At 39.3% G+C, this 13434-nt stretch overlaps 1 protein-coding gene across 2 annotated transcripts; it reads right to left on the reverse strand.

The window, feature by feature from the left end:
* Window positions 1–1232: 1232 nt before the first annotated feature.
* CUNH3orf33 (chromosome unknown C3orf33 homolog) lies at window positions 1233–10940 on the reverse strand. 2 transcript variants are annotated; one of them, XM_054576777.1, is made up of 5 exons: window positions 10816–10940; window positions 8859–8918; window positions 5111–5261; window positions 4195–4355; window positions 1233–1954 (listed from the first exon to the last, which is right to left on the reverse strand). In XM_054576777.1, exons 1-5 carry the CDS (start codon window positions 10927–10929, stop codon window positions 1565–1567), a joined length of 876 nt encoding a protein of 291 aa, XP_054432752.1. In that variant the 5' UTR covers window positions 10930–10940; the 3' UTR covers window positions 1233–1564. The 2 variants fall into 2 exon arrangements, with proteins under 2 accessions (XP_054432752.1, XP_054432754.1); XM_054576779.1 differs by lacking the exon at window positions 8859–8918 and having other exon boundaries at window positions 10816–10939.
* Between the last annotated feature and the right edge of the window lie 2494 nt (window positions 10941–13434).

Consider the following 13434-nt stretch of genomic DNA (forward strand, 5'->3'; position numbering starts at 1 on the left):
TGACTATTTGGACCAGATGATACCTGACTTTATCAGTGCCACAAGTCATTAAGAAAAATGTAGGTATTGTGGATGTTAGGGATTATCACCAGTGTTGTTGAAGAAGCTTTGCACTGTCAGGATGATTTTAGCAGCAAGTGTGTGTTTATGCCAAATCCTCAAACCAACTCAAACTGGCTTTAAAAATACACAAATTTACTATTTCACATAAGATGAGAAGTTGGATGATAAGATCTTTCAAGGGCTGGCTAGTTTAAGAGCTCAACAATGTCATAAGACGTCTCTATTCTTTCAACTCTCTGCTGCCACCCTAAACACAATGCTTTTTATCCTCAGGATTATCTCCCTCTTAATTATCTTCAAGAGTGTATATTCCTACCCTGACTGGTAGCTCAGTGGGTTGGGCGTCATCCTGCAAACTCAAAGGTTGCCGATTTGATTCCTAGGGCATGTGCCTGAGTGGGGGGTTGGGTCTCTGGTTGGGGGCTCGCGAGGCAACAGATCTATGTTTCTCTCCCTCTTTTTCTCCCTCCCTTGACCTCTCTCTAAAATAAATAAATCTTTTTAAAAAAATTCTGTCCTCCTCATGTAATGACAGGTAGAATTAGCCATACTTTATTGCTAGGAATGGCCAAGTGAGTGTAGGGTAGGCGGAGGCAGTCTGGCTCCCTCACCCAGATGCATGGATAACCGGAGGGAGCAGCTCCTGACCACCTTGAAGGAGTCTGATAAAGTAGTGTTCCCACAGCTTGAGCCCGGGTGTGATAAGCTGCCCGTAGCCTTGAGTAGGCTCGCATGCGCAACTCTTGATAGTTACTCCACATTCTGGCCTGTAGCCTGCTTTGTATAGGGCTAGTATTTAAGAGGTAGGAACTTTGGGCGAGGTGGGGAGTCAGGGCGCCAACTTGGACACGGGTTTGTGGCCAGTGTGACTCCCTCCACACGGGCTTGCGGCCTATGTGACTTCCCCAGACATAGGCTTGTGGCCTGTGTGACTCTCCCGAATAAAGGCATGTCAGGCATCCCCAAGCTCCACGCATCTTCTTCCGTCTACCTGAGTCCCGAGTGGACTTGCCCAGCCTAGAGAGGCTGCAACACAGTGAGCTTCTCTGGGAGCACTTCCCCAAATTCGCAAACAGAAAGCAGATGAGAGAAAAGAGGAGCCTCGGACATGAGTTATAAACAGTTCCTTTATTATAAATAAAGTTAATAAAACTGGAAGAATACTCTCTTTAAACAAAAATTAAATGGCTGTCCAAAGTAACAAAAAATAACACGACCCATAAACTCTCTTCAAATATCAGCACTACATGTATATATTCTTCAACCTGATAAATTTTTACAGTGTTTCATTTTTCTTAAAAGCATATTATATTAATCACAATTTATTTAAGTTATTCTCATATTACCTTTATAACAATTATCTCTCAAATATTTAAATACCATGAGAATACAACTTTGACCATTTGGGGACAATTCCCATTTTATGTCAATAAAAAATATCCATATATTTACATATTTTACTCTTTTTGTAGTAGATGATCTGCAGATCTCTAGGCATGTTTCACCCTTTTCTACGAAAGTGTATGCGACCCATAAGTTCTCTGAATTTCAGGAATAAGGAGTTGTCTTTCCATGCTTCATAAGTATTTCTAAATTTGTCATAATAATTTTCTTTTTTCAGGTTGAAATCTAATTCAATTCTTTTTAAATAACTGTCTTCTTTCCATACTTCTTTCCAGGAGTCTTTGAATTTTTCCAAATAACTTTCTTTTTCTGATTCTTCCTTCCATATTCCTTCTCCTTTTTTTAAGGCTCTTAATTCAGCTTTAAGTAAGTTTCTGTGTATTTTCCAAAAGATTTTAGAATCATAATTTAGCCCTTTAACAAGAACAGTTTTACCAAGGCCTCTTCTCAAAATTTCTTCATTCAGACTCACGGTAAAAAATCTACCCTTGAATAAAAAAATAACACAAACCAATTAATTAAGAAAATTGATAGTATACCCATAACATCTATTTACTTTATTTAATTTTTTTCCATTACCATTTAACCCCCTAATACTCCCCTCCCCCAATAATCACCACACTATTGTCCAAGAGTCCTTTTTCCTTTTTCCTCAATCCCTCCGCCCCCTCACCTCCACCCCACAGCTGTCATCTATTTATTTTAAAGTCAGTCACTGAACAACTTTAATGCTCCAGAGAAAAGCCCAAAAGCAAATGATTCCCCAAGAGCTTAAAACAGCTAATGTGAAATCCAAGAATTTCATTACTAGAAGAGATCGTTACTCAAAGTCAATTGCCTGTTTTATAACATATTGTTCTCCACAGCCTCGTTGGTCTAACCCAAAGAGGTGCAGAAGCAGTAGAGTGTAGAAAAGGCTGTTTGTTGTTTGGTGGGGGAATGGATCACAAGAGACAGGCATGGTGACCGGGGGGCCACAGCAAAAGAAACTAGAAAGTAGGCAGATGCACAATGAATTCAATCATCATGGAACTGTTAAATTAAGTTAATAATTCCAGTATTTAGAAAGGTACTGGCATGTAAATAAATTTTTAAAAGACATTCCACAAAACAATTAACATAAAAATAGGCCTGGCCTTGAATCTTCATCCTTTAGAAAATTTCATTCATGGAATCTCTCACTTCCTAGTGAAAGTGGATAAATGGGATTCCCCCACAACGCCACTAATTTACAATATAAAGGAGATCCGGCTTAGCTATTTCTATTATCTTTGTGGGATTATAACAAATTATTAATAATCTCATACCTTTGTTAGACAAGTAATTTACAGTGAAATTCTAAAAATGTGTAAACTCCAGGTTTAAAGTAGGAGATATTTTCTAGGACTATATAAAGAAAAAGTAAGCTCTCCTCCTTTAAATGCAGTAATTTTTGGTATAGGATGCTGAACAGTTAGTAGATACAGTTTTAAAATATTAATTACATTTTTCTCAATCATTTAAAGAGCTCATCCCCTTAAAACCAGAACAGTTAAAATTTAATCTCACATTTAGTAAAATTCAACAGATGTAAATTAGCACAATAGACATATTGCATAGTTTGGTCACCTGCTAGGAAGGAGGATAACGTGAAATAGGTAAGGTGAGGTCTGGGCCTAGGAGCTGAGAAGAGCTGGGCTTGAGTATGGGCTCTTGGTTACCCTGCGTCCCATCTATAAATGGGAATAAAAACAGTGACTCCCTACGGCTGGCTTTGTGGACAAATAAAATATACTTCTCAACTTAAAAGAGAAGGTAGTATTTTTGAAACATCTTTGGCATCTTTATAGAATTTTGTATCCATTTTAAATGTAAGATGCTTTGAATAATTCTTATTTCGATAGAAATCAACATGCTCTGGACATGCAAAAAATAATGGATTCCATTAGGTTTTCTACTAATACTTCAAAAACGTAAGAAGGAAAATGGTTACAATGCCAATCACTTTAATGTAAGCTTATTTATTCTTCACATTATTCTTGTTTATTATATAAGAGGCTTTAAAAATAAGAAAAACAACTCTTAACTCTGTCATAACAACATTTCAGCTACTTAATTTCTCCAGGTCCTTTGTTCAGGAATCGCCCACCGACAATCTGAGTACGGCACACACCCAAGGAGCCCTCTCGGGGACTCGGCAGGCGGCCCAGCACCGCCGAGGGCGCCCTGGGGCAGCCCCAGCTACCCCGCGGCTGCGGCCGGTCAAAAGGGTTAGAAAACTCTGAGGCAATGTTTTCAGACGACTGGCTGCTCTGATCATAAACAGGATTTAAATATGTTCAACGTTAGAGTTCAAAGACTGAGCAATACTCACCTTCAGCAAATACCCTTGTTTTTTGTTGACAAGCATCATTCAAGTAGTTTCTAATAACGAGTGATACCATATTCTTGTAACGTAAATGTATAGATTCTCCTTAAACTGGCAATGTGCAGAGTCATTACTCACGTTAAATGTTTCCCTTTTCTTAATTTTCTATTTTTTATACCAAACATATATAACCAAAATTTTATAACAAAATTTACACATGAAATAAATACCTGATTCTCTACATATAACCACTAAGAATAGCAGTTTAAAGAGGCAAAAAGTATTCAATCCCATAATATAGCCAAGGTCTTCATTAATGGCATTTTTATGTAGAAATAAAAAAAATAAAATATTCCTCATTATTTCTTGATACAACTTACCTTATTGACTAAAAGGTAGCAAAAGAGGGCTGAATTCTCCTTTCCAAGAAGTTGGAACCATAGTAGCTGGGAAGGTTTTAGTTCTTTTTGTAACCACACCTTCCCAGTTTCAGCGAGTTCTACCCCAGCCAGTTTAACCAGCAAAACGCCACAGGGTTCTTCTGAAAAGGTCACGTAGAAAAGAACAGAGCTTTAATACCATGTTGTGGATGCAAACTGCACCATCATTTAATTCCCAAAAAACCTACTGAATATACTACGTTTACTTATAAATACCCAGACTCTCTCTAAATGTAAGTCTATTTATTTCTATATCCAAGTTTTCTTTTAAAACAATACAAGTATCTAACATGGAATAATTCCAAAAACCCATTTTGGTAAGCTCCGCGACCACATGCGAGGTTTAACCAATTTACCTTTTAAAAAAATTTAAAAACTTCTAGTTTTTATTTTTTAAAGACTTTACTTATTTATTTTTAGAGAGAGGAGAAAGGAGGGAGAGGGAGAGAAACATCCGCGCATGGTTGCCTCTAGCACGGCTGCCACCGGGGACCCACTCTGCAACCCAGGCATGTGCCCTGACTGCGAAACAGACCGGCCCCCCCTGATTCACAGGCGGGCACTCAATCCACTGAGCCACCTCATCCAGGGCCAGATTTTTTTATATACACAGGGTCTGGCAGAAGTAACACCTGCTTGAGTGTGATTGGTAGGGTATGTGAATGTTTCTCATGAGATGGACAGCAATTTGAACATTTCACTTAAAATGTCATGTGGTGTGCTTGAGTGTGATATTGTTATATTGCAGAATTACATCCTTATGATTCTGTAATAAAACATTTTGTAATTAAAAAGGGGTGTTATTTTTGCCAGACTCTGTGTGTGTGTGTGTGTATTATATTTGCACCTTACTTACTTCTTCTCCATGAAGATATAAGAGGTAAAGTAATAGGTATATGTTCAATTTCTAAACCATCCTCGGTTATTCGGTGTATTCGTCCACGTAGTTTAACATTCTTTCTTATAAATTCTACTGGAATATCTGAAGAACTTGTAAATTTTGATGTCTGATGATTTACAAGGAGAAAAATACAACATTTTATTATTATTTTCACTTAAAATTAAGTGTGTCAAATTGTTATTTAAACATTTAAGAAGACAACATTAAAAAAATTTTATTTGGTTCTAAATTTTATAGTAATATTTTAACATGGTTTAATCGAAAGTGTTAATAAGCACATTCGTCATAAGCTGCCAGCTGCCAGAGGTTGCAGCTGAGGGGGCGGGGGCAGAATGGTGGAAAGAAAGGGAAGGGCTTAGTCAAAGAACATCTATGAATGACCCGTGGACTTGGACAGCAATGTGGGGGTTGATGGGATTGACTGAGGGAGTGGAGGGTGTGCTCGGTGGAGCAGGGCAAAGGAAAAATTGGGCTAACGATAATATAATAAACAAGAATAATTAAAAAAAGAACATTCTTTAGAAATCTTTGTCAGCACTTTACTACTTCAAGCTACCATATAGAGCACATTAAACAGACTCCTAACTTCTAAAAGCTAATATCCTCAAAATGACACAATTGATCAAAAAGAAGGGAGTATAATGAGTATAGATCTGTACCAGGTACCACACAAACCCAGTTAAGCAGTCACTATCCTGTTCTATAGATGTGCAACCTATTCATGCAGGTACTGCTGGGAAAACCTAAACAAAGCTGAATCAAATTAAATTAGAACTCTTAATCAACAAGACTTTTTTTTCTTATTTTTTATCTTGTAGGAGAAAAAGGACAGGAAAAAAAAGGTCAACGTTAGAAATGTAATTTAACACCTAACACCTAATGCCCTAGAGGTAGCCAACATTTTGTAACTAGGTCTTCCACGTCAGCAGAACGGCAGGCACACAGGGACGAGCTTCATTCGTAATCGTGGCTACATAAGAACCTCACATGCGCATGATAAATAGTACCCAACTTCCTAAGATTGTAAAGTTGAACTAAACATTCCAGAAACAAATCCACACAAGAATATTGTAGCAGACAAATCCCGAATGTGGGACATTCAATGGGACAAACAACTTGGTTGCTCTAATAAATCAATGGCCAGGGGGAAGGGAGGGAGAGCAGGACGGAATGTGTAGATTGTTATAAAATAAATAAGAGATATAACAAACAAATACAATACCCAGACCTTTTGAGTCCTGATTTGCATAAATCATCTACTTAAAAAACACATCATTGAGATAATCAAGGAAATTTTAATATGGACTGGGTCTAAAATACTAAGGGGTTATTAATTATATTATGTGTGATAATGTTATAGAACAAACTCGCATTATGATCTTTTCGATGCAATATAATAGGAAGTATACCCCACCTTCTTGTTCACACTAAATCTAATGAGGAAACACACAAACCTAGAGTGTGCAACATTCCATAAGACAACTGGCTTGTATTCTTCAAAAATGACAATGTCACAAGAGACATAAATTAAAAATAGAGGTGTGCTGATAATTTTCTTGATTAAAGGAGACTAAAGAGACATGACAACTACATACAATGCATGATCTTTGATGCAATCTTCAATTGGTGAAAAAACAGCTACAAAGAATATTTTACTAAAGTAAGTCTGAATATGAACTGTACCTTAGATCATATTACTGCAAAAAATGTTAAATTTATTAGAAGGGATTAATATTAATTTGGTTATGCAGGCGCATATTCTGGTAGTAGGAAGTGCACTATGAAGAATTTATGGGGCATGTTTCCTGGTGTCTGCTACTTGCTTTCAAATGGTTTCATGGGGAGAAAGAGAAAGCACAGCTGTGACAAATGTTAACAACTGGAGAGGCCAGATAAAAAGTAGGTGAGTGCTACAAACTTAATCTAAAGAAAATGTTGGGGAGAGAAGGATTCTGGATCTACTGTCAGCATTCAAGAATGTGGCACCAAAACAAACAAAAACAAACACAAAACAACAACATAGAGAATATGGGATATGCAGAATGTAAATGAAAGAGAGGAGAAATCCTAAATGAAGAGTTTAAGTGAGTCACCTGACAAAAGCTGTTTATGAAAAGTCTGTGGGAAAAACGGAGAAAGATAGACTAATGTCCACACAGATGACTCCCACCATGCCTTTGTGACATCACAAAGGCGGCACTGATGAATTCAGGATATGTTGGGAGTGGGTACACTAGGAGTAGGCCACGAGCATCTCACTGGATCCTGTCCAGTTTAAGATGCTCACCGCTGACCTGAGCGAGAGCTGAGGCTGACGCATCAGCCTGCTGTGACGCTTGGGACGGTATGCACAGTAAAAGTCAGAGTGCGTATTTAAAAAGATCTTGACAACAAGGACAGGCTAAAACGTAAAAGTCTTTCCCTGCACTATACCCAAAACTAATGAAGGACAGAAGAGAAGAAATAGTAGCATATATAAAAAATAAAGTAGAAGTTTTAGTTAACTGTGAACTCAAAATGAGTAGAAAGTGTGACAAAGCTACCAAAAAAAAAGTACAAACTCCCCTCTCCTCTGCTTTCCTGCTGCACTTCACCCAGCTGATTTAGGTATATTTTTAAGGGCTACCAAGAGAAATGATCCCTCAGCGCTATTTTTACCCAAATTCTTAATCAGGTCAGTTAATATTTTGATAATTTAAAAACCTTCAAAATACATAGAATATATAGATTTTTAAGATCAAGAAAGGAAAAAGTAGAATGGAAAGAACTAAAGTCTCAAAAGTTCCAGTCTCATATATATATACATACATATATATAAAATACTAAATATAGTATATAAAATAAATATACACATATATTATGCTAAATAATTTACAAAATCATGGAGTTGTAAGAAAGAACCTATTAGCTGTCAAATTAGAAATAAGTTTGAGGCATTTATTTAAAAATAAATAAATGTGCTGACATGGAGTAAGGAAAAAGGTGACAGTTGGTAAAGATGTACTATAGTAATGCTTGTGGTCAATCTATGTTACTATAAAACAAGATATAATAGATGTAGGAAATAAATATATACAGAGGCAATAAATCCATGCCAGATTGTAAACATGACACTAAAATTACATCCTATAGCAAATACAGTTATTAAAAAAAAACAAACTTGTGAATCTTGATATAACAAATTTCCACAATGTTTATTATTAAAACACTACTGAAAGTCCAAAAAAAATATGGTAACTGAAAGCGTAAATTATTTTCTTATACTGTACATCTTGCTTTATTCATTTAACGATAGATCTTCAAGATTGTTGCAAATCAGAGAAAGCATAAGTTATTCAGTGCAAAGGGACAAAATTCAACTGTGGTCTAAATCTAAAACCAACATAGAAAACAGTTTAAAGATATTCCACAACATCTGAAATGCAAATTTAGGGATTATACCATTCTAGCCAACTAACTCCTTTCAGGTTCCTTTTTAAGCCTGAAGAAAGTGATGATGGACATGCAGACTGTACAATTCCTGTAAAATGCGGCGGATGTGTGATTGTTAAAACAAAATGTTAATTGTTCATTGTTCTAAAATACTATTTAAATGTTTCTAATATGAGTACCAAAATACTACCCTGCTTGAGATAAAGACTGAAGTAAGAAAAAATTAACTGTCTACTGTTTCTCACAATGCCCTGTTCATTTTTTAACTTACCAGTCGAACACTTCTAAGAAGTAACGTTATTCCAGCTATGGCCATTATGGTGCTGATGTTCTTCAGAAAGAGATTTAATGGTTAATTCTAATTATTATTCACAATGGTTAAAGTATTAGAAGGGGAAAAAACGCTATCCTCCTGTATCTGTCTAAATAAGGTATATTCTTCAACTAAAGGCCTACTTATTCCGAAAAAAACTTTTTAACTGCCCACCTACCTGTTAATCCTCCCCATTTTCTCCTAATCTGGCATACACAGTAACTGTTCACATAATATTGTATTATTCTCTATTGTATTTCTTTAACCACAAGTTCCTTGAAAGCAAGAGTAAGTTTAATACTTTTTGTGTAATGGCCACAATAACTCACATAATCCTGAGCCTACGGTGGGAATTTAAGTATTTGGTAGAAAACTTGATCAGCAAAACCTTAAAATACAGCACCTTGGGAAATCCATGTGGATAAGTAGTTGAGAAAAACATAGTGATATTTTTATAGTGTTTCATTTAAACTGAAATAGACCTAAAGGGGTTTAATTAAAAAAAAAACAACAACAAACAAACCCTACAACTCCCTAAACAAAAGTGAGAATCTGACATGCTTTCCTTTAATAAATACAACTAGGTATTATAAAAACTGAAGTTGAAAGCATACATGGGGTACATGCTGTGATGGGTGATCTGCAACATATCCCTGAACTAATGTAAACAATGTTTCCTCTCCCAGTCCTACTGAAGTCATTTTTCCATTTCAAATAATCCACACATCTCTTCCTCCTTACCTGGAGGATTGGAGGCCTGGTCGATTAACACATATACCTGCCACCATTCATTCATGCAGTAAATATTTATCTAGCACTTACTAAGTGGCAGGTAGTACTTTAAGGACTGGAGCTGCCCTCCTGAACTAATATAGGCATGGTCCTAATCACCCTTTGTGATGCTTGGCTGTAGAATATTTGCAAGGCTGCTGATCCTACCCAAATTCTCAGCAGAACTCAACCAAGGTAATCATTCCTTCTGAAAATATTCTTTTTACTTAGATTTTAAGACACCTGGTTTTCCTCCTCCACCCTCAGATTAGTTCCTTCCTAATCTTTGCTAACATGCTTCTTTTCTCTCCCTAATTTCCAGATGTTAGAGAGCCCCGCAGGTCTTTTTGAAACTAGGGTTTCTTCAATTTTTCTGACTCGCTCCAAGATGTCACCCAAGCTTTAAATACTTCTTCAGGCATATGCAGCTCATTCCCAAAGGTATAGTCCAGTTCTGATCTCCCTGCAACACGAGACTCCTACATCCAGTTGCCTAGAACATCTCCAACTACGTTTGCAAGTCTAACAACCATGTTCAAGTTCACACAGCTCTATTTAGACATCTAATAGGTATCTTCAAGTTCACGTGTCCAAAAAGTTCTCTAGATTTTCCTGACAAAACATTTACCCCAACTACTCCATATCACCAACTTTTGCCCACTACCCAGGGGGCAGCCTCTTGATTCCTCCATTTCTGCAAACCCCACACCCCCACCACCCCCCAACCCAACATCACCATCACCATCACCATCACCCTCACCGGGGTCTTAAACACAATCCTCTCTAGCCTGGTCGCCTCAAATGTCCCTCCCTTGCTAGAACTTCAGTGGGCTTCTTATTTCCCTCAAAAATAAAAACAAACAAACAAAAAAAAAAACCCGTCTTCTCTACCCAGGCCTACAAGGCCTACGTGCAAGGCCCTCCGCAACTGCACTAAAGGACTCGCGGGCGCCCGCTCTCCGCGGAGTCCCCGGACCCAGCACAGTGCTGGCAGCAACCGGGCAGCGCCGGCCTTTGCCGGCCTCCCCGGCCCGCCGCGCCCGCCCGTCGCCGCCTCGCCCACGCGCGCCTGGTGCTGTAGCCTCCGGGCTCGCTGTCCCTCGCCCGGCGCCCACCACCTGCCCGGCCCGCGGGGTTGCGGTACCCGGACGAGGCGGAGGTGGTCATCCGCCCACTGCGACACCCGCGCCACCACATTGGGTGTCGCTCCGTCTCGGTCGGCCGACGGCGAAGCGCTGGTCCCTGGCCGCCCGGCCATGTTCCCGGCCTCCCGCGAGCCCGCGCCGCGCTCCACGGGCGTACGGCAGGGGGCGCCGTGCCCCTCGAGCGTACGGCAGAGATCTGCAATCCTCGGGTGGTTCGAGGCGCCGCGCGCTGGGAGTGGCCTGGCCGACCGGCTATTTCCTCCTTTCGTCGCCGGTGGGCAAGCCTCCCAACCCGTTTTGACACACCCTAGCAGTGACTTCTCCACATTTTGCAGGGTTTCCCTGCAGCGTGGGTGATCCGCATGGGACAGGGTTGGGGACTGAATTCTCGACCACGCTAGTGGAAGATATGAATTTGTGATTTCAATTAACCCAGCGCAGTATGGGTTTCGCAGGTGCCATGCAAGAAAGGAAATTGTAGTTCATTCTTCCATTTAAAATTCTTCGAGCTCATTGACATGACCAAGTCATTGAACCGTATCCTGTTCACCTGTCCCCTCTAGTCTTCAGTTCCCCTTACCCAGCTTAGTCTCTTAGTGTTATAATCACTCCCTTGAAAATAGCCAAAACCCCAATCTCCCAGGCCTTCTTTGCACTTGCCTGGCAAAACCCCAACATTGGAATACACCCAACCTGCACCAAATAGTTGGAGTCAGTACGGAGAGATCTTCAGCTTTTTTCATGATAAGCTGCAAATGTAGACTTTTACAGGAAGTCACCTGTTTTGAAATTAAAATGAAGTGTTGGCAAAACACGGTACTGGGCATAAATATGTGTTAATACAGAGACTACAGACTTCCCGTGTATCATTTCTGCTTTTAATGGCTTTCCATTATGCTTCAAGTAATGTCAAAACTTTTTTTTTTTTAAAGATTTGTATTTATTTTCAGAGAGAGGGGAAAAGAGAGAAAAGAAAGAGAGGGAGAGGACTATCTATCGGTTGCCTCTCACATGCCCCCAACTGGGGACCTGACCCCCAACCTATGCATGTGCCGTGACTGGGAATCGAACCTAGGTTTGCAGGCCCACACTCAAGTCACTGAGCTACACCAGCCAGGGTGTAATGTCAAAATTCTTTAGGCTCATGTACAAGGTACTGCAAAATTGAGACCCTGGCCATCTAACCTTTTGTTTTCTACTCTATTTCATTCCTTATGACTCAAGCACACTGAGCACACTGACCTTTACAGATGCCAAGTTCATCCCTTCCTTACACGCTTCGCACTTACTATTCCCTCTGCTTAGAACACCCTGATTCCTCCTCCCCTTGACTCTCCCGACCGGCCACCACCATTAAGCCAGCTCCTTATCCTCTCAGTTTAAGTACCATATCCACAGAAGGCTTTTCTGAACACTTGATCTCAAATAGGTCCTCTCCACACACAGCATAAAATTTAATTTGTAATTTTATGGACTGACAGGCTTGTTTTTTATTCCCTTCCTTCCCTCCTAGTTTGTAGGTCAGGGACTGTGTTTCTTTACCATGTCTGTGTCTATGCCTGAATAGCCAAAGCCAAGCATAGTTCCTGACACATAAAAGAATCTTATTAAATATTAGCTAAATGAGATATCCTCTTCAATTCTCTATATGGCAAGATCTCTACCTCTCCTTCCCCCTCCTTTGTTTTGTCCATCTCCTCTTCTCTTCTACTCCCTTCTCTTCCAGACCAATTTAGTACCACAGCCTTTAGGGAGAGCAGAACTAGTAATTACAATGCACATGAAGAATTAGAGTACCAGTCAAGGTAACTACATAGCAAAATATAAAATACTGCATAAATGTATTTTTGTTTTTAACTCTTTGCTTCTCCTGTATGATTTCAAAGACTAGATAAAATAATAAAATTGTGTTGATGGGCTAATAATGTATAAAGATATAGTTTGTGTGACAGTAATTGAACAAAGGAGAGAAGAGGGAACAGAATTGGGTAAAGTTTCTGTATACTATTCAAAGTGATTTGTGCACTTTATGTAAAATTGTACCTTGACTTTTTTTTTTTAATAGGTGGTAGGAGGCTTTTGTATAGTAGAAACAACGAACACTGAAACCTCAGGCCTTGATGAGGAAATGCATATAGCTAGGACTTAATCTACAATATAGTTTGTGCTACGTTCAGGATCTAATATAGCTCTACTAAATTTAGCTACTAACACTGCCCCCTGCCTCAGAGGCAGATCCCTGCTAATATTAACCTATCTCCAACAAATCAACGTCTGCCTCACTGTGTGTTTCTTATTCTCCTTCCACTACCAACACACTACATCTCACACTCTTTATATGACACCTAAAAAACTATGATGGTCCAGGCGTTACCATCCATACCAAGCAAAGTTTTCATGCCAAGACACCTAACAGACTGATAGCTGGTCTGCAAATTGTCTATGCGTCAGTCAAGGACTCACCCCTCTAGCACAATCAGCAGCAGTCAGTAGGACATGATTCCGTGCTCAAAAACGGCCACTTAAGCTTAAGGTAAAGCTAGAGCTGCTCTGCTGAGCCCGGGACTCAGCACGGCACTTGCCCTCAGGAGAGGCTGTGGTAGGCATGGAAAAGAAAA

Source organism: Pteronotus mesoamericanus, unplaced genomic scaffold (genome assembly GCF_021234165.1).
Source record: "Pteronotus mesoamericanus isolate MK-2021 breed Mesoamerican mustached bat unplaced genomic scaffold, CSHL_Meso_final contig_116, whole genome shotgun sequence".
Lineage (NCBI taxonomy): Eukaryota > Metazoa > Chordata > Mammalia > Chiroptera > Mormoopidae > Pteronotus > Pteronotus mesoamericanus.